The sequence below is a fragment of the Chelonus insularis genome, unplaced genomic scaffold, assembly GCF_013357705.1.
Source record: "Chelonus insularis isolate UGA/USDA-ARS -01 unplaced genomic scaffold, ASM1335770v1 contig_404_pilon, whole genome shotgun sequence".
Classification (NCBI taxonomy): domain Eukaryota; kingdom Metazoa; phylum Arthropoda; class Insecta; order Hymenoptera; family Braconidae; genus Chelonus; species Chelonus insularis.
The window spans coordinates 186,908-208,871 of record NW_023276561.1 but is presented as its reverse complement, the minus strand read 5'-3'; the positions used below and the strand labels follow the sequence as shown (position 1 = coordinate 208,871).

General features: G+C 28.8%; 2 protein-coding genes across 3 annotated transcripts; one reads left to right on the top strand and one right to left on the bottom strand.

The window, feature by feature from the left end:
- The first annotated feature begins 100 nt into the window (after positions 1 to 100).
- Tsp (Thrombospondin) lies at positions 101 to 8,452 on the top strand. The gene is made up of 16 exons (XM_035086966.1): positions 101 to 161; positions 249 to 408; positions 2,019 to 2,189; positions 2,275 to 2,501; positions 3,041 to 3,218; positions 3,291 to 3,376; positions 3,441 to 3,510; positions 3,605 to 3,818; positions 4,010 to 4,258; positions 4,858 to 5,014; positions 5,098 to 5,250; positions 5,338 to 5,722; positions 5,812 to 6,165; positions 6,240 to 6,467; positions 6,585 to 7,094; positions 7,243 to 8,452. The coding sequence occupies exons 2-16, from the start codon at positions 333 to 335 to the stop codon at positions 7,353 to 7,355; spliced, it is 3,171 nt and encodes a 1,056-aa protein (XP_034942857.1). The 5' UTR covers positions 101 to 161; positions 249 to 332; the 3' UTR covers positions 7,356 to 8,452.
- Positions 8,453 to 8,552: 100 nt separating this feature from the next.
- Positions 8,553 to 21,816, bottom strand: LOC118069093 (C-Maf-inducing protein-like). Of its 2 annotated transcripts, XM_035086968.1 has the most exons (9): positions 21,461 to 21,816; positions 19,320 to 21,321; positions 11,798 to 11,977; positions 10,710 to 11,308; positions 10,553 to 10,633; positions 10,228 to 10,480; positions 9,353 to 9,610; positions 8,958 to 9,258; positions 8,553 to 8,831 (listed from the first exon to the last, which is right to left on the bottom strand). In XM_035086968.1, the coding sequence occupies exons 2-9, from the start codon at positions 20,496 to 20,498 to the stop codon at positions 8,707 to 8,709; spliced, it is 2,976 nt and encodes a 991-aa protein (XP_034942859.1). In that variant the 5' UTR covers positions 20,499 to 21,321; positions 21,461 to 21,816; the 3' UTR covers positions 8,553 to 8,706. The 2 variants fall into 2 exon arrangements, with proteins under 2 accessions (XP_034942859.1, XP_034942858.1); XM_035086967.1 differs by having other exon boundaries at positions 19,320 to 21,816.
- Between the last annotated feature and the right edge of the window lie 148 nt (positions 21,817 to 21,964).

The window sequence follows — 21,964 nt, the reverse complement described above, 5'->3', positions numbered from 1 at the left end:
ATGTTTGTCAGGCCTCTCTCCCTCGCTGGTGTTGGTTTAAAAAAGCAGGAGTCCGTGGGCGCTCTATAAAACTCCGCTGGTTGAGTTTCCCCAGCTCAGTCTGGACCACGATTTCTTCGTACGTGACAATTCTTTCTTAAAGACTTAGGATTATATTTTCAGTGTGTTACATTTTTTTTTCTTCAATAATTTTTTTTTTTTTTTTTGAATTTATAAAGTGAAATAATTTTTTTTTATATAATTGACAGTGAATCATTATTACATCATTCAGATAGTGAATAACATTGTTGAATTTTTCTCCCTCAAATCCCATTCGGAATATTGACAACCCGATGGCGGGATTTAGAGGAATTTTAACACTTGTTTTACTTGGAGTGCTTTCTGCAGTTGCTATCACCTACGATGAAGGTAATTTCCATCAACAATTTTTTCTCTTCACTGACTTTATTAAATTATGTTTCAATAACTTCATTGAGTATAATTAACGAAAAATAAATATTATTTAGGTTATATTTTTAAATTATTGAAAAATCTAATTAATGACTGGTTAATTAGTCAGAAAAGAAGTCAATTATTTGTGGAGTAATTGTCAAAAAATTATCCAAGTCGTTGACCCAGTTATTAATTCAGATGTTTACTATCATCAACAAGGATGCGTTTTATGAAACATGTATGATTTTTTAAAAAAATAATGATAATCTATCAGGGTCAAAATGATAACCCATCATCATCTAGACAAATAATTTTACAAAAATTAAATTACGTTCACAAGTTACTAAAGTTCCTGTTCAAGAGGCTATTTTAAATATATAGGTTATGAAAAAATTGAAAAAAGCTCACAATTTCCCAATGTACCAACAAGGCGATACCTCATTTATCCATGGAGTATTCATGTACAAATCAAAGACTATTTACGTCTTATTCATCATACAGTTTGTGATCTAGTGGCATTGATGACGACCCTTTTACACATTACAGCATTAGCTGTAACATTTCAAACCAGTTCAACAGAAAGAACGTGAACAAGAAACCCGGTAGTTTCCAAAGCCACTTCTGGTGTTGCAAGGTCACTCAACCCTGTTATTATTCCGATACTTAAAAAAAAAAGTTATCGTTACATAAAATCACTTATTTTACCTGCTATTAATATTTACATTGACATGTCAATCAATTATAGAATAATTCATAACGACATGAGAGTGTAATGAATCATTGGAAATATTTCTAAATTTAATCTGAAAATGAAAAAAAGCTAGAAATTTTTAAATATTGTTTAATTGTTTTACTAAAATGTATTTATTAATTAATTGTCAACAATTAATTGAAGTCAAGGATTGAAATTAATATTCGTTGAATGAAAACTTTATAAAAAATAACTTCAATAAGTAAATAATTATAAAAATAGTTAATCTATTTCTACGTTAGTGAACGTTTCATTTATCCAAGGAAATAAAATTTGAATCAAGTTGAATCATTGATATCTTTATACTTAGGTAGATTCTAACGGACAATCCGCAATAGGAAAATAGCCGTAAGCTCTAGAGTTTTTATTCAAACACTAAAAGGAAAGAGCAGTTTCTCAGTGGCATAAAATTTTTGTGAGGTAATTGCGTCAAAGTTTGAGAATTGGGGTCGTCATGTATATTATAAGGAATTTTTTTCGTTAAGTTGTTGAGTTATTAATAAAACAAAGAGCTAAAGAAACATGACAACCTACACACATTCGTTGTCATTATCATCGTTCTAATTACCATGGATAGTCAGAGTCTATGATAGTAGGGTTGACAAACAAGCGTTACTGATTTAATTCAATCATCATGATGCAATTCATGCATTCTATCAACTCTCAATTACTCTACCGGCATAGTTTTTACGCTTTTATGATTCTTTGCTTCTTAATTTTTATTTATTTCAAGAATCTAGAGCAAAATGACTAAGGTTTTTTCTTAAATTATTACCTCCATATATATAAACTTTAATTAATATTTTATTGGATAATTGACAATTTTTTTTTCAAGCTCTAAGCAAGTCATTAAAAAATGCAGTGCATGATGATGAGTTTGCTATCAGTGTAAAGCATTTTAAATTAAAAAAAGGAGATCATGTTGGGACAGACACAGTTCTTGCTACTAAGTATCCAGATCCAAAGACTAAAATATTACTTATGATTGACCGACGATCCAATAGGGGTAAGTTATAATTTATTCTATCAATACATCATATAGAGGTATTAATTTTGCTTTTTTTAATAACATTCAATGATTTTTTCCCCAGTAATGTTGGAAACGGTAGAAGAGCATAAAAAAGGAAGAGAAGATCTTGAAGTTGGTACTCTAAATATTACCCATCCAATGAAAAATATTATTTTTGTGGTACACCAAAATAAACCTAATTCAAGAATTGATGTTTACGTTGACTGCAATCTGCAAGGTACTATTCCGATGAAGAAAACGTTCAAAAATGTAGTTGAACGAGGATCAGATGAGTCGACACTTCAAGTGGTAAGATGTAGTTATTGCTAATATAATTGGAGAGTGATGAAGTAGATCTATCGAGATGTTTAACTACTAATGAGATGACTAAGAAATTTTATTATTAGATATGATGTTATAACACTTGAAAAAGAATTTTGATGAATCGATAATTAAAGTAAAAATTCTATTCTTGAAGTAATTAATTTTTAAAACTTTTTAAGTGTTTTATAAATATTCCTGAATATTCAAATGGAATAAAATACTTTATTGAGAATATTTACTAGCTTTTTACCACCTACACAATCGATAATTTCACTTAAAAATAAATTTCGTAATCAACTTGAAGATTTCTCCAAGTATTTACTTCTTCATGTTACTTCCATCGTTTTAAACATGCGTTCAAGCATATCAATTTTATTCGCATGTTTATTCGTACCAGTATGAATCCGTAGGTTGAAGTATCACCGAATATGGTTGCATGAATATATTTATCGTATTATCAAAGTATATTAAATATTTGCTAAAAAATTATAAATAATTAATAAAAGTTTGATTGACATTTACAGTTTAAAGAAAGAAGATACCGAACCAAAATCTACAAGAGCTCTGAAATTGATGAGTTATGGGAAAGAGAAGGTTGTCGCACAAATCTCCATGATGTTGAATATGAATTTAATCATAATACTACTTTGTCACGAGTTCGAAGGCGAGGAGACATTGGAATACATACTATTGATGATCTAAGTACTTTGAATGAATAAAAAAATATATAATATCAATTAAATAATTAATTATTAACAAGTTAAATGTTTTTAGATTGCATTGGAGAAGGCCAACTTATAAAAACTTTGAATGAACTTATAGAAGTGACAAGAAAAATTTGGAGTGAATTAGAACGAAATGTAAGTTTTTTTCATTCCTAAGACTGCTATAAAATACTATCATTACTATATAATTAATTTACAGACTCAAGAGACTCGATATATAAGAAAATTAGTCGAAGAATGTACAGCATGTCGTCCAGGATTTGTTGTAGGCAAGTTGAATTATTTTTATTATAACTGAAAACTATTATAAGAAAATGATCTCAGAATATAAATAATTGATTGGTAATAATAAATGATGTTTAGCTACAACACCAGCACCACCTCCAAGACCTTCTTGTAGACATCAAAGTCCATGTTTTCCTGGAGCTTCATGTCGAGATACTGAGGGAGGTCCTGAGTGTTTAGGATGTCCTTATGGTCATATCGGTGATGGACGACACTGTCAAAGAGTCAAGACTTGCAATGATAATCCTTGCTTCCAGGGGGTAAGATGTCAAAACACAAGGACTGGATACAGGTGAGTTTTAGTAATATCATTAAATTGCACATCAGTTTGAAGAATTAATTATTTTTTAGCATCTTCATCTAATTTTATATTATCTTCAAGATTATAATTATTTTTAATAATTGTTAATTTAAAGAAAAAATTCTAATCAAATTTTCAACAAACGTCGTGAATTCGCGAACGATTTTTTTCACATTATTCAGATGTGGTCCATGTCCTTCGGGTTACACGGGGAATGGAGAGCAATGTCAACGCGTACGAGGATGTGAGTTGAATCCTTGTCACTCGAGTGTTACTTGTCATCCAACCCAAGATTATCCTTACTACAAATGTGGCGCTTGTCCTGAGGGATACACCGGAAATGGAACCAACTGCCAGGACATTGATGAGTGTGACCTAACTCAACCCTGTGATCCAAGATCTCAATGTATCAACACCTCGCCAGGATACAGGTGCGAGCCTACTGACTGGGATTTATCTGATTAATCACACACACACACAAAAAAAATAATTAAAAAAAAATAATCGCGTGTAGGACGGATTGAAAATAATAAATTTTTTATCCAAATCGCGATTGTTTTTCACATTCACCAACTTTTGCTTTAGTCATTTTTAATCCAATAATCTATAAGCTATTTTTATTTTAATTTCTATTTCTTTTTCATTTACTCAACAAACTATATTAATTAGTTCTCGTGAATCTTTTTCTATTGTACTTAAATGTTGATTATACTGTATGATATGATAATTAATAATGATTAATTGCCAAAAAAAAAGGAAAAACCGATAATAATATAAAGACTTAATAAGGTCGAATAGATTTACATTAATCACATTCGTCTTCAACTTCCTTTTCACGTTCCTTTCTTCCCTTTTTTTTCAATTTTTCACTTTATTTTATTAATATTTTTTAATATTATTCATAAATTCAATTAAATAAATAGTATATGATAAATAAATAAACGTTGTGAAACGGAAAATATAAGTAAATTGGGTAAATGATGAAGATATTTACCCTCCCATCCGGTAAATGCCTACTGCCCATCGATAGATGTCTTCCATGCCCCGTGGGATTTACGGGGAACGAGACCGGAGGTGTTGGAGTCGAATTCGCTCTCAGGAACAAGCAGATCTGTCAGGATATCAATGAATGCGAAGATGGAAGGAATGGTGGCTGTGTACCTAATTCTGAATGCATAAATACAAAGGTAAATACAAATCTATAATACATTTTTTTTTATTTCAACATTTGATAGTATATTCATTTATTCAAAAACAATACTTTCTTCAGGGCTCTTTTAAATGTGGATCTTGCAAGTTCGGTTATACTGGTGATCAAAATCAAGGATGTCATCCAGCGCACAATATTTGTCCTGATAGAGTAACTATTTGTGACAAACATGCTGATTGCATTTGTATAGCTGTCAACCAGTACACTTGCCAGGTAAAAAAAACAAATATTATTCATCATTCTGATCGACAAATCGTGTCTATTTTTTTATAAAACAGTTGATTGAATTGATCATTTCAGTGTCATATTGGATGGGCCGGAAATGGCATTAAATGTGGAATAGACTCTGACAGTGATGGACATCCAGATGAAGAGATTAGACTTGAAAGCCATGAGATATTTGCCGCAGACAATTGTCGATATGTTCCTAATAGTGGTCAAGAGGATGCTGACAATGATGGTTTAGGTGATTCTTGTGATGATGATTCTGACAATGATGATGTGCTTAACTCTTCTGATAATTGTCCTCTTCATCACAATCCTAAGCAAGAAGATACAGATCGTGATGGTCGTGATGGATTTGGAGATGCTTGTGACAACTGTCCTAATGTTTTTAATCCAGATCAAAGAGACATTGACGGTGATGGAATTGGTGATGCTTGTGACAATGATATGGATAATGATGGTAATTATTTGAGTATAATTATTATTTGAGCTTAATGAATTTTTAACTATTATCAAAATAATTATTGATGATAACTCATTTATTTTCAGGAATACTAAATCACTTAGATAACTGTCCTTCAAAGCAAAATGAAGATCAAAGAGACTCTGACGGTGATGGAATTGGGGATGCTTGTGATAATTGTCCATCGATTCCAAATCATAACCAGGAAGACGAGGATAGGGATAGAGTAGGAGATGCTTGTGATGATGGCCATGATAGAGATAAAGATGGTATTCAGGATAATGTAGATAATTGTCCTGACATTCCTAATTCTGAACAAACCGATTCAGATCATGATAATATTGGTGATGAATGTGATGATGATGCTGATAATGACGGAGTTCCGAATAGTATTGACAATTGTCCTTATGTTTATAATCCACTTCAAGAAAATTCCAGAGGTAAATACGTTGTTTTAAGCTTTAAATTAATAAGAAATAAAAAATAATAAAATTTCACGGAAAAAACATTGCAGGTGGAATTTTCGGAGATGCATGTTGGAATGATTATGATAATGATACAGTATTGAATACTCATGATAATTGTCCCAATAATAGTCAAGTGTGGACGACAGACTTTAGGAAATATGAAATAATTGCATTAGATCCTGAGGGTGAAGCTCAAATCGATCCTAACTGGCAAATTCATCACAGTGGAGCAGAAATTGTTCAAACTATTAATAGTGATCCGGGCATAGCCGTTGGTAAGTTAAATTAATAATAATCAGTTAATAATAATTATCATTCGTTTTTCAATTTTTGTATACATAGATGATAATAGCAATAATTAAAAATCCTCAATTGAAAAAATTTGTTCAAAGGATTTGACAGTTTCACTGGAGTAGACTTCGAGGGAACCTTTTACGTGAATACAGAAACAGACGATGACTATGTTGGATTTGTCTTTTCATATCAAAATACCCACAGATTTTATGCAGTAATGTGGAAAAAAGACACTCAAACTTATTGGCGTGCTACACCTTTCCGAGCAGTTGCTGAACCAGGAATTCAACTGAAATTAATAGATTCTGAAACGGGTCCAGGAGAGATGATGAGAAATAGTTTATGGCATACTGGAGACACTGAAAATCAAGTAAAATTATTATGGAAAGATCCAAGAAATGTTGGATGGAAAGAGAAGACTTCGTACAGATGGCAATTGATGCACCGTCCTCGTATTGGGCTCATTAGATTGTGGATTTATGAAGGGCCACGTTTAGTAGCTGACTCAGGAAATATTTTTAACTCTGTATTGAAAGGTGGACGGCTTGGAGTTTTCTGTTTCTCTCAAGAAATGATTATATGGTCGGATTTACTTTACAAATGTAAAGGTTGGTATGAAAATATTTTTTAAAATAAAAAAAAACATTCGATCTATCAAGTATAAAATTCATCTCTACAACTTTAAAATAAAAATTTTAACTTACGTGACTTTAGACATAATAATTGTTAAAGTCTTAATTTAATTTTTAATTTCAGAATCCGTACCTGAAGCTGTTTGGCGTGAGCTGCCAGGAAACTTGCAGACTAAAATTAATGTTGACCCAAGTAGTCAAAGAGTTATGAGACTCGAGCGACCTACTTATGGTTAAATAAAAAATTATTAAAAATTAATAGCAATAATTCAAGAAAATATACATATAAAATTTCCTTTGTTATAATTAAATAATTTTAATCAGATTTGTTTTTAACATAAATGACTGTATTATTATAAATTTCCAAAGGTTTTATAAATTAAAAATTAAGTTATGTATAAAAGGCTAAAATAAGAGGTTCTTAATATTTCATTCAATAACACAAAGTATTAAATTCAATTTTTATTATTGTGACCATTTAATAATAATTTTATTTTTTATTATGATAATAATAATAATAATTAATTAATTAATTAATGAAGTGTGTAACGATCTCAATGAAATTGACATAAGCAGTCTTCTTACAATGCTTGCTCCCTTGCAGCTTGCAATTATTTAAAATAAAATACAGAATCAGTCATCCTATAATTAGGTATTATTATAATAATAATTGATAATAATTTCTGAATTATTCAGATTAAATTTCTAAACTGGTATAATCCATTCAATTATTTCACTTAAATTGCACGATATTATTATAGTATCACGAAAAAATTCAGTTTCTTGTCTAACTCATTTTGTCTTGAAATACGTCTTGCATGTTATTTATAATTACATTAATTAATAATTCATTTATTAATTAATTTAATTGTTCAACATATAAATATTCCTTAACTACAATAAATTATTATCATCGTAACATCCTGCTTATCTATATACACTATTCAAACAAAAATTAACCCGAATACTTTGAAGTTCTTGTACTAAACATCCAAAATACTAGGGTCGAACAGTAAACGTTTGTCTGAAAATTTTTTTCCAATTAATTATTTGTTAAAAAAATTTCTTTTTTTTCTAACTAAATATATTTCATACATACAATTTAATTTTTAATATGGCAGTGGTCATTCAAAAAACATTTTTAAGGCAGTTGGGCACCCTTAGACATTATATGAAGAATTCTTTCTAATTTTTCATTTATATAAAGACGAATAATGATATTATTAATTTCATTTAAATATAATGATGTGATTAAAAACTATAAAAGTTTATAGTAATAATATGTGATATGTCCAAGAAGGCCCATCTACAATACAATCGTACGATAAAAAACAATCGACCCTATGTAATAATTTATAATATAATAAATAATAAATATTTTATAATAAAATTATTTAATGAGAGACTATAATTATTAACATACTCCGAGCTTTGTGTATAATTTGATAGTTAAAAGACGATTATTGAGAGTTGAAATTTTACCAAGTAAATTTCGTCTTTTTTAAATGTCATTAACGCTATTATTGTAATAATTATTATTGTTGTTATTGTTTTTACTTGATGAAATTGCTCGGAGTATTGGCTCGGGTCACCAAGCTTCTGTATAACGTACGTCAAATTCTTGAAGAGCTGGCAAACGCTTTTTAAGTGATTCAAACGTTTGAGCTGATAATTTGGTGCTATTTAAATTTAGTTTCCTCAGACTTGTTAATGCTATTAACATAAAAATAAATAAATTAATATCAAATAAATAAAGAAAAAAACAGAATTGAAATAGTCAATAAAGATATAAAAGATATTAAAAGTCATTCATTAAATTTTATAAAATAGTATACTTACAAGCTAACGTAGAGATTCCTTTATCAGATACAGGTGTCTCACACAAATTTAGCACCTGAAGTTTCTGCAGATGCTCACTTATCATTTGGAGTCCAGCATCACCAAACTGGGTCGCCCATAAGTTTAGATATCGTAAGGCAGGCAGTTTAATAAGCTGTTCAGCACATGCAGATGTTACTGAAGTGAATGCTAAGCTAAGACACTCCAAGTTTCCTAATGCACCACCACCGAGAAGGAGAGCAACATCGGCATCCGTAGCACGAACAGGAAGAGTCAGTTTTTTTGGACCTCCTTTTTGTTGCTATCATAATAATATAAAAAATTTTTTACTTATTATTTAGAATAAAATTTTCAAATTCCTGAATTATTGTAAATAATTGAACAAAATATATTACCAGTTCTTGTAAATTTCTTTGTCGTTGGCACAAAGCAGCATAACGTTCTTTTCCAGAGGGTGATGATTGAAGAGCAGATACTACTTGAAGTCTAGCTTCCTCATTGGGTAAAATACGCCATTCAAGCATAAGGCAAAGAGCTTCTTGAGCTGCAGCACAACCTCTTACGGCCAAAAGAATACACGCACTTCCTGTTTGTTTTAGTAATGAACTGATGAACTTTTTCCGTCGACAGCAACATCCTAATGAAGTTGTTAACTGAAATGAATAATACTTCATTAATTAGACAAAAAAACGGTAATTGTTATTTCAATAAAAAACTATAAATACTTGATCAGCAAAGAATATTTATGTATAAGTGAATAATTTCTTTGTTGTATTACGTACTTTAACTTTTATAAAAAATGGCTTTCCCCACTTTTTATTGTTACGTATTATGAATAATATATTTTTTGTTAGGACAAAAAAATTAACTTTATTTGTATCATATACTTGGTAAGAATTAAAAATAATTTACGAGATATATCAGTCTCACACTAGTGCTTAATAAGATGTTAATTAATTTTTATTACCATTCATAAATATGAATATTATTAAAAAACTATATTTATTCATTAGAAAAGAAAAAATAGATCTTTTCTATCAAATGTAATCTGTTTTTACTAAATGAGTTAAACAGTTTATAAAATATTAGTAATCGTTTAAAAATTTTCAAGAATTATTGATGACGACATTACATAATAATTCGTGGGTTTCGAAACCTTATATTTATCTGATACTTATTGAGATATTTGAGTATTTTGGCAAGTATTCTAAAACTTGAACGAGATATTAATAAACAAGTGTGCATCAACAACTTATTGAAATACACTTACCATTTCTCCAAATAAAGTGCCGTCATCAGGGCAAGTTGGACTAGACGGAGCAGTGATATGAATCCAACCTGGTCTTGGTTCACGAACAGGTAGAAGAACTCTATGAACCGTACAACGAGAATCAGCAGTAAGCCTTCGCATTACACCCAACATAACAGCTTCCTGAACCTCTTTATTTGCTAATGCTCCTTCAGGGAATGGAACCGGTTGTAATAACGCACTAAGACCAGGTCTCCAATCTCCATATTCAGATCTAATTTAATTGATTCGTTAATCTATATTGTTCTCAGTTTGTACTTGTTTTAATTATACAAATAAAACTTACGTTATTGTTAATACTAGAAGATAACACTGAAGAGGTGGTAAGGATGGGATTTCACCAGATTCACAATTGCGAATTTCAAACCTAATAATTAATTGACAAGTATTTTTAAAATTACTGTTCGCTTTTTCAACTTGATTTATTGAAATGTTTTAATTACCTATGAAATATTGCAGCAACACATATTGATACTAAATTAGGCAAAATTCGTGGATGAGGACAATCACTTCCAGGCCCATGAATTGAACTGATATATTCTCTGATTGATTGTCCTCCATCGTCATTTTCATATAGTGCTGCAATAAACATTTGAATGAGTTTTCTCATATCTGGAGATTTTCCAAAATCTACAGTATGCTTGAGACATCGAGTTATTGCTGGTGCAAGAGCAGGAACAAGAGATGACCGTGGATATTCTTGAGTTAGATTGGCTAGAGTACGAGCGAGAATTGGTGGTGGAGCAGCTTTTTCTAAAAGCGGAGCAGCAACTGAAAGAACTGTTTCTGCCCATCTTCTCTGATCTCTTCTTAATTCAAAATTTTCTTCAGCTTCTAAAATTTTTTTCTCATCAGTCTCGTGAATCTTTTGTGTAATTGGGTCTTCTAAAAGCTTCGCTACTGCTTCTAGTGGTGCACCATTGACTCTTTCATCTTGTAAAGGAGTCCACAAAGCAAAGTCTACCATAGATTTTAATTCTTTCAGAATAACTTCTTCTTTTGTTTTCGTAGACACTGTATGTTGATACTTGAAAATACTTTTCTGCAAATTGAAAGAATAAATAAATAAATATTTACGTATGCTATTTTTAGTACATAGTATATCTTTTATGCTCATTTTACAATAAATGTCGAACTCAAATAAAAAAAGTTGTTTTCTATTCAACGAATAAATAAATAAAAAAAAACATTTCTACTTTTCATTTATTAGTTTTAGTTTTTACAAATTTTATTTTAAACTATTTATTATTGTTGAACATTTGTTCAATAGTAATTTGTGCACCTGATGGAATAAAAATGTTCGGAGATTTTTATTCAAGAAAATGAATCAATTGAAAATCACTTTGCGTGAAAAAAATTTTATTCCATCGACCAACGTTATTATTTCCATTCTAAAATGAAAAAATGAAATTGAATTTTTTCCTTGCATTGATTTCAGATATAATAATTTCTAAATCTATAGAAAAATTTTTTTTTCAATTTTCACTACAATAGATAATCACTATTTGCATCAATAAAGAATTATTCTTACCTTCCAAAGAATGGAATGGTACCATTGATTTCGAGTATAAGCATTACTTGCTTGAAGAAGCAGTGAACCATCTGGTAAAACAATTCGCAAACAATATTTATATGTTGGATCCCATCTAGCAACAGCATATACTTCTGTCATATTACTGTAAGGAACTGGCTGCTGAAGAAATCCTGTGAGCTGAAATTAATAAAAAAAAAGAAGGTAAAATATCTATTTCTTCAAATATTTTCAATTTAAAAGTTTTTATCATTTAAAAAAAATCACTTTTAATGATTGAACCATTAAATTGCTATCTTGAAGATTTGAAATAGTTTATTACCGAACAACTTGAGTGTGTCGATGTAATCGAGTATATGGTTGGAAGAGATCGTGAAACTTAATTGCATTGAAAAGTGATTATATTGAAACGATCATGTGACTAGCAAACAGTACTCCAGCAAAATGTGTTGAATATTATTACGGTTCTCTTATCAAGAGAATTACTAGTTTAAAACCATATCAACTGTTTCTCTCTTTCAGTTATATTAATCATAAAGTATCTACATGGTCTAATCTTTTTCAAAATTACATCGATATCGTTAAACACAATAGTCGTTGGAAATTATTGATGAAGAAATAAAAGAAAATCAGGAATTTTATCCAACATTAACTTATTCTAAAAATAGCAAAATACTATTTTTTTCTATTTCCTACATACAGACTTTTTGAAAGCAATTCACAAAAGATGAAATGGACTCAAGTATGTCACTAGGTCGTTGCATTTTCTGGCAACGTCCGGTATATTATGAATAACCCCTTTCTCTCCATCCTTTTACATTCCAAGTCTTATCGACTACTCCATTCATGTTCCTAAAGTGCACCAAATACAATCTAACCTCTAAAAATGCACTAAAATTTTTTTCAACTGACCAATTAAAGTAGTCTATCGAGAGAATAAAATGTCCAGATATAAAATCTATTTTATTGAAATAAAAAAAAAAGAAGAATTTAATAAATGTCAGTATAAAAAAAATATATTTCACTTAATTTTTAAAATAGTAATTGAAAATAATTTTATATTTAGATTACTGAAAAAGCTTTCAAGTGGAACAATGAAAGTAACAACATCAAAGTTGTATGTTTAAATTATTTGTTTTATATAAAAGCATTCACAACAGTATTTTTTTTCACCTGAAAGTACATTTTATATTAAATAATAATACATATAGTTGACAATTATTGGAGAGATATTAAAAAATGAAAACATTTACTTGGTGATTATAGTTGTACATAAACGATGAAAGAATAAACTTTAGCGTTAGTTCTATATGCAATAATAAAAAAAAATTAAAACGGAATTTGATTGGCCTAGTTGCATAAATGGTGGACAGGTGACGAGGGTAATGTGCTTTATTGAAACTTACTCAATAAGTTTTGAAATATACCTATCTCACATATGCCCGAATGCAAAGTGGAACGTTCAAGTAGAAACTACCTCAATGATCAGACATAAAGAATGTAGAGATGAAAAATGTTTGAATTATTACACGCTCGCGTGCTTTTAAGTTTTTTTCTCCCTTTTTCGAGTACTTTATCATAGCTCAACTACATAAAAAAATGAAAGAACACTAGGGAAGGTAGTATAGAAAACGTTTGCATATAGAGAAGAGATTGAATGACGTCAGAGATGAATCTAGGCCGTGGGTTGAACGACTGTTCGAGTGAGCTTAACCTAATCTCCCGTTGGCTTGTATCCACCCTCAATGAATGCCAACCACTATCACTAGCGTAATGAGGGTGCAAAGACAGTTGAGTTCTAGTTTAACCATCAGGAATTCTCTATCCCCCTTTTTCTTCATTTTTTCTTTCTTTTTTTTTTTTTTTATTGTCAATACACATAAATATTCACATAATTATTGATAGATTGTCTCTAATTTAACGATGAAAAGATTAATCGATAGGTCTGATACATTATTTGTATCCACTTTGAAGAGTTTAGTGAAACAAATTAGGGGGTTAGGAAAAAACAAAAAATTCATCAAAATGTTTTTTTAATCTGTCGATATAATATTGATCAGTGTTAGTTTTTGTTATAATTTGATTTATATTTTATGTTACATAGTTTAATATTCATAGAAAAATAATGAGTTTTTTATCGCATCATGTACACTCTCAATTGTTTGATGAGGTTATGTTAAGTTATTAGAATATAAAATTTATTATCACAAAATTTTTGTCAATGAATTAATCATTTTCTGTTTTTTTTTTTTTTTAATTAATTAATAATTACGTTTTTATCTAAAGTGTATATTATAGTGATAAAAAAAATATGTTAATTCAAATGCTGAATTTAATTCATTATAATTTATTTCGTATTTGCGATATTCAAGCTTTTACATTGATTTAATGTAAATTATTCTGAAAACAATTATAAAATAAACAAATTTTATCAAATCTCTCATACGAACGAACTTCTATTATCTTTAATACATAATTTAATGAGGTAAAAAATTCTATAATATATCAAACCATATGTGATGACACTTATTACAAAAGTATACTTTCAAATTTAACAAATTTTATTTCAAATTATTTAAAATGTTACTCGTGTAATAGGATGGATAATATCATCACCATTTACATAAGATATAAAAAAATATATTGTTAAATGTTCAGTATCTAATTGAAACACAAAAGAGTTTTTGAGTATGAATAGATTCAGCCCAGAGTATTATGCATGATACTCCAAGAAAAACAGATTTAATTAATAATTCATGATATTTTCGTGAATAGAAGTGCTACAAGAATTTTAATGACTGTTATAGTTATGTTAATGAATAATAATCATTATAACAATGGTTTAATTTAATTTAGAAATTTCTATTAAGAAAAACAACATTCTTATTTATGACATTGTTTTCACACTTTGTAATTCTTTCAAATTTTTTAAAACTTATTGTCATAAATTAAAAAATGAATTGACTTTTATCCACTTAGTTGCATCAAATTAATTACAATAATGATATACAATCAACACAATTAATATAGTATTAAACTGATTTATTAATTATGAGTAAATTTTTTTTTTTTTTCAATTTCTTTAGATTATTTATCTTGTAAAGATGATTTATAAAACACTTCTTTGATAAAAAGAATAATTAATATTAATAATTATTAAATAACGCACAAGTCACACCTACAATAAAGAATAAATTATCAACTACTTGAATAAGCTATTTGTCACAAAATTGAGCAATATAAAAACGTGCTCTTGTATGAATGTAATTTTTCTTTTATATCTGTCATTGATGTGTAAAGAAAATCTGTCATGATTAGCACAATCACGTGTGTTATTAACTTAGCTTATTATCTGTTAGAATAAAGTTCGCATCAACGCTATTACGTCTTGTCAGGAATTTCCGTCAGAATTGCTTGAATGACATCTGAGATAGCTTATTTCAAATAATGCATGTTTATGATTAATATGATACCGTTTATGTGTTAGGTAAATGTATAATGAGAGAAATTTTTTATCTATCAGATCTCTACCATTTAATTTATAACACGAATGCTAAAGTAATTCTGCTAAATAGACGATTTGATAAACATCTTTTTCCTTTTACTGACTGTTAATGAACTTTGTAAAATAGGATTTTATTATATAATGTCATTTTTGTTTAATTAAATTTTATTCAAAGTATGAATGAACTTGAAAATCCAAAAAAAAGATCATGGTATAAAGAAAATTGTAACGTTTTTTCATGCTAAATCATAAGTAAATTTCTATTCATCCAGTTTAATTCATAACTATTAGAGAACATGCTAAGATTATTGTAAAATATATTCTAGGCAGAAAAGCAAGTCTGTGTAATTGTTAGTAAAAATTTCTTTCATATAAGCCTATATAAAATATATGTTTAATCAGCTGATGATTTTTAGTTGAATTTTATTAACTAGTCAAACTTGAACGTTTCAAGATAAAGTTGTTTTTTTCAATGCTCCATTATTGTAATAATAGATAGTAAAAAATGGAAATTGGTAAGAAAAAAAAAAAAAAAAACATTGTAAAAAGCGTTTAATACAATCGATAAAATTTAGATAAATTCGATAAACTAAAAATAAGTATATTTATAATTATTCAAAATACGTCTGTATAGAGTAATAAAAAATATTTGTAATTTTTTTGTTAGTTTTTTAAGTTATAATATACTTAGAAATATCATTGATTAAAGTTCATTTAAACATAGCATGAAGATAATTATTTGAAAATATACAATATATCTAAAAATAAAACTCAATATTAAATATATCAAATTATAGATTATCGTTTACGTAAGTGATAAAAAAAATATCAATTATCAAGGGTTTCATTATTCTAATCTACAATAAAAATGTTATTTATTGCTTATGACATAGATTGATAAGTGAAGTAATGATGATAAAAAGACAAAAAGTATTGTCATAATGATATAAATGATGTAAGTCGAATGCAATAGTATCAACTAATGAAGCATTAAATTGATCGATTAAAATAAAAGACTGGTTTTATGATAAACCATACAATATATTCTATAAAGATAATGTTTGATTTTGTGACCATATAAACCACTTAATTTCCATATGAAGACTAAGACTATATCAGAGACAATCTGCGGTCTTCGTCTGCGGAAACTCATATCCAGGGTCAACTTTGACGTCAAGCCTGAGCACGCAAGACTCATGAGTGTTATATCCTCGATACAAACTACACGGGAAGTAGGTTCCTTATTTTCAACCAAGAACATATTCGACAAGGGTATAACCGCGAAAAATATGATATTTTATATTTATAATATACATTCATTTATCTCAACCCTACTTGACATCATATACACGTGCTCTATCTGGTCTTACGTCTTACATCTATGTATACATTAATACGCCCTATACGACACGTCAACTTGACGTACAGCATCATATTATCTCTCACATTGACTCATCCAGTCTCATGAGATCAAAGATTTACTTTTGTCTTTTCAAAAGAACGTACATGAAACTTTACTGACATTTAAGAGAGTCATAAAGTTAAGATGACTAGCATCTAAATGTTTTTGTGATGAAAACGACAAATGATCTAGCAAAAAATTTATTCTACACAATTTATGTGCGAAAATAAATCTTTTATAAAAGTCATCGTATAAATGAATTGATGAACATTTATTATTATTACTTTAATAATAAAAAAAAATGTTATTTTTTAACAAGATTTATTATTTTCTAAAATTTTATCTCACTATATAGTTAAATAAAAAAATAGTAAACAATTTATACTATTATATATATATATATTATCTAAAAATAAATCATTAAATATATACTCGTTTACACTGATTTATTTTAAAAAGTGTGCTTTTTAGAAAAATTAATCTATATTGTTGTTTAAAAAAAAAAAAAATTGTATTATTATTTATAATTAATTATTTGTTTTGAAAAATTAAATATTTGTATTATCAACAATGTTTTTATATAAATATTTAAATATTTTATTTTAACAACAAATATTTTAATAACAATGTTTTCTTAATAACGTTTGTAAAAATATTATTTTAAATGAAATTAAATAAGTAAATTATTTTTAAGTAGTGATTGAAAATAGATAAATTCCAAAAAAAAATAATATTATAATTCATTAAATAACACCTTACATTTATTAATTAAGAAAAGTTTTTTTTTTTAATTTGTTTTAATTTTCTTTAATTTTTCACCCTTAGAGAGAATTGTAACAAATGTCATTATAAACTCATGTTTAATTAAAATTAAATTAAAAGTTAGAATTTTATCAACGATACTTTTACGCCCCTTTTTGAACTCAATTTTATGATAGACTCATGCTAATATATGTATGCTTCTCTGTAAAAGAGGACTAATTTATTTCATTTGATTAAGAAGTTTGTGGTCAACTTGAGATGAGTTTTACTTTGAATAAATAGTAACATAAAATTGTCATTTCATAATGACACTTATCAAACATATTTATTTCAATTGATAAAAAAATTTAATTAATAACAATAATAAATAAATAAAATAAAACTTATTAAAAAAATTGATATACAACGGTTTAGTTTCAATTTTATTATCTTACTCTAAATTCTTTAAATTCTAGTACACTTAGACATAGACATAATATATAGATCTAAGATATTATCATCATCTTTCTTTTCTTTCATTGAAGTACATAGTGACTTTTTTATTTCATAGAAAAATGCTTGTACACATGCGAAGACGTCACATATCTTCAATATTTATTACATTCAATTTTTTCATCTACAGCTGTTTGGTTTCATAACACAAATGTTTCTACTCTACCAATTTATTGAATTTTCTCATAATAATGCATTAGTTGATACTTTTTTTTTTTAAATTAATTTTAACATTATATATTGTTATCAAAATAAATAGTTTTATCATAAGTATAATGACGTCATTAAAACTGCCATTGACGTCTTTAATTGATAAATAAATGAAGAAATTAGATGTTTATCAAACAAAATAATACATATTAGAACGTGTACTTTAAATGTAATATTTTTTTAAAATTATATTAGTGACGTTAATGATTAAAGTAAACTCAATATTATAGAGAAATGATTATTTATTGAGGTATGAATCAATTCACCGATAAATCATTGATCATATTGATTAATAATACAGTTCAAGTATAGATCCATAAGGTTGGAATGCCAAAATGATCATGCAAAATAATCTAAATACATTTTTGCTATAATTTATTATCCATTTGATTATGCTTAAATTATTTTTTGCTTCTTTCTCTCTTTTTCTTATCATTTATTACATCGACGTATGTATATATTCTTACGTAGTATTTCTTGATTCGTTATGAACTGTCGAATGAAAGGCAAATTTAAAATGTACATAGACGTCATTTAACCCAACTGATTAATTAACATTATTCCCTCATACTTTTCCAATAAATATTTTTTAATAGTTTCACTGAATTAAAATGTCATCAAATTAATAAAAGTATTCTTATTTTTTTGATCAATTAATGAGTAAATAATGGTAATTTTAAATTCTAGAATACAACTTTAATAAAAAAAAAATGAAACAAAAGACGAAATTTTAAAAAACTTTAACTGAGCACATTGGCCTGATCAAAATTTATTTTAAGACACAGCAAGTGATGCTAAATATAAATTACATTAGTATCAAGAAAACAATGAGCTGGTTAGGTGATCTAAATTAACTATAAACCATTCAATTAGAAAACAAGTGTAAACAGTGATAATAATATTCTAATGATCAGCATGATAAATTTATTCTATAATCTATTGAAATTTAAATACTTTTACGTCAATTTAAAGAACGAAATAATTAACACAATATTTTCAATATTTATTGAGACAGGCTATACTTGGCCAACCATGCAGCAAGTTTAAAAATAAAATGTAAATATTAATCATCACTATAACCATTATTAATTCATTAATGAAATGTTATACAATTATTGAGGAACAAAAGAGTTTACGATGATTTGACTTACCGTTTTAGATGATAAGCAAGCATCATTTAAGTACAGATGATGAGTTTCCCAACGTCGAAGGAATTTACTTGATAATATTTTGCTGACTAGTGTTCTAGTATGATTGAGATAGCACACCTGAATGTCACCTTCTTCAACGGGTTTGAACCTTGGGCCAGCAGGTCCAGGACTTGGACTTGGACTAGAGGATCCACTGGTAGATAAACATCCAGATTGTTGTTCAAGATTGGGACACGAGCGTGCAGCTGGTAAACTTGGTGGATCCAGGGTATCAGTTTTTTTAAGACTCATACCAACAGGCGTACACTTGCCAGTCACGGAACTAGTCTCGATCGTCGCCGAGGGCTCAGAGTCATTGGACCTCGTTGCGACGCCAGACGACAATTGGGGTGAACTCGTGCTCGTGGTTTCTTGTCGCATCGCGCCGCCATTCACAGATAGAAAAGAATAATATGGAACTTGAACGGGAGCAAGACCGACCGAAATCGCAGCGGCTGGACTAGACGGCAGTGAAGAACCTTCCTCAGTTTCTGTTTCAGCTTCACAGCAACTTTCGTCTTCCTCTTCCTCCTCCTCCTCTACCTCCTCTTCGCTGAATCCATCCAATGATGGTATGTCATTGGCGGAGCTAGCCTTGATGCCTCCCACCATCTTCTTCTTGATGTCAACGTCTTCTCTAGTCATAAGTGGAGTTGATAAAAGTCGCGAAGACCTTTGGCAGTTCTTCGAGGATGAAGAAGATGTTGAGATGTTGGAGAATGGTGAAGACGAGTTGACATCTTCATTAGAAGCTGATGAATCTGATCCCAGTAATTTTCTTCTCCATCGTCCGGTAGCTTCTGGCAAAGAAGCTTCTTCTATATCATTCGTTGTTACGGATATGTCCAGAGTATCCAGTGGTGTTGAGTCCGGTGATAGTGGATCAATTTCTAAATAATCTGCTTTAATTCCAGGAAGTGTATCAGTACTACTACTTGCAGATATTGAAACTTCGTTATCGATATATTGAATTGATGATGATCCTGATCCTTCACTAACAGCTTCTGAACTCCGTCTTGTTTCTGATCCACTTCTAGTTTTCAGTGTGTTACCACTCTTGGTCGTCTGTTGCGTGGGAAGTGCTGGGGTCGTGACCGAACTGCGAGGCGTGCGCGTGAATGGACTCTGGAAACAAAACATCGCGACTCTTCAATACGATCACGAAATCGGATAAACCTTGAATGGTAGTTTGATGATAAATATTTTAATTTTTAACGTCTGATAAGTTAAATGCTGAAAAAACAATCTGGTGACAAAGAATAGACTTTCCGGAATGCCCTGTTAAGCTTTCTCATTAACACCACTGAGCGTTCTTTGAAATTTACGCACTTGAGTTAATTATTAAATGTCATTGCGATGAGTTGATAAACTTTTTTGAAGAATCAGCAGAATAAAATAGCTCAAATATTTTTTTTTTTCTTTCTTTTTACGTTTCAAGTTATTAATTATATTTATATAACTATTTATAATATCTTCGAACTCAAATGAGTCTCATTTTTTTACGAGCCCTCCGGGCAAAATGTCTACACATTTTCGTTGTCAGCTCTACTTTTCCCAGACAATTTCATGATAACATTTCAAACTAGACACATTTAAAAAATCTTACTTTCAGAATAGATTTATACTTATTTTAGTCACTATTTTTTCTCTGATAAAAAATTAACTTTTCACAACACAATCACAATTGTTACAACACTATTCGGAAATCATTTTTTGTTTTCGAAGACCGTCTTTAGTTCTATTTTATCAACTAAATACTTGTTTGAATTTTTAAAAAATTGTTAAAAAATTATTGAAACTATTTTAAATTAACAAATTTATAATCTTTAAAATTTATCAGTTAAATTCGTGTTACTGTCGACGAGTTGTATTAGGACGGGCGTCAAATTCGAAGCTGAGCAGTAGCAGTGAAGCAGAAGCGGCTTGAAAAAGTTGGCGTTGCGGCGCACGGCGTCTCTCTACTCTGTGGATCGATGAAACTCGTGAATGTTCGAATATAACGGGTGCTATATACTTTTAGCCAATGAATTCAGAGGTGCAATATAGCACCTATATTGCTTAAGACACCCATGCCAAGGTATGATTATGACTCAAATACTCACATGACAATTGGAGCTTTCCCTTGTAACCGACGTCAATTGTTGATAAAATTTACTAACGTAATTTACCACTACAATTGTCAATTTTAATATCTCTACATTTTGCATAACAACTATATCATTGGTGCCATTAACGTTAATGTGTTTAATATCTTTCACGATAATTCTAAATGCTCTATTCCTGATCCATTGAAATTTAATTTTATCTATCTGATTGATTCAACTTCAACAAATATTTAATATACGGAAATACAAATAATTCTAAATTTGGCACCAAAGACATTCCTGTTAGCCAAAAATGATCAGAATTACATTTTTATTTGTAAATGAATAGTAAATTATTTTTAAGTGATGAAAATTAATCAATTACTTAAATTTTCTGGAAAATATTCCTAACTAATATATTATAAATTGTTGTAAAATTAAATTTAACATTTTTCTCTGATAATTTACTCTAATAGATATAGTTAAATTTAATTTTCTAATGTATATTAACTATTTCTAATT

Bases quoted from the DNA above. Each gene is read 5' to 3' on its own strand.
- Tsp (XM_035086966.1), top strand. From the start codon at position 333: ATGGCGGGATTTAGAGGAATTTTAACACTTGTTTTACTTGGAGTGCTT. The intron at 5,723-5,811 runs GTAATTATTTGA...ATTTATTTTCAG, and splicing joins CAATGATATGGATAATGATG to GAATACTAAATCACTTAGAT. The intron at 7,095-7,242 runs GTTGGTATGAAA...TTTTAATTTCAG, and splicing joins TTTACTTTACAAATGTAAAG to AATCCGTACCTGAAGCTGTT.
- LOC118069093 (XM_035086967.1), bottom strand. From the start codon at position 20,498: ATGTTTTGTTTCCAGAGTCCATTCACGCGCACGCCTCGCAGTTCGGTC. The intron at 11,978-19,319 runs GTAAGTCAAATC...TATTAATTTCAG, and splicing joins CTTGCTTATCATCTAAAACG to CTCACAGGATTTCTTCAGCA. The intron at 9,259-9,352 runs GTAATATATTTT...TTATTATGATAG, and splicing joins AAAGAAATTTACAAGAACTG to CAACAAAAAGGAGGTCCAAA.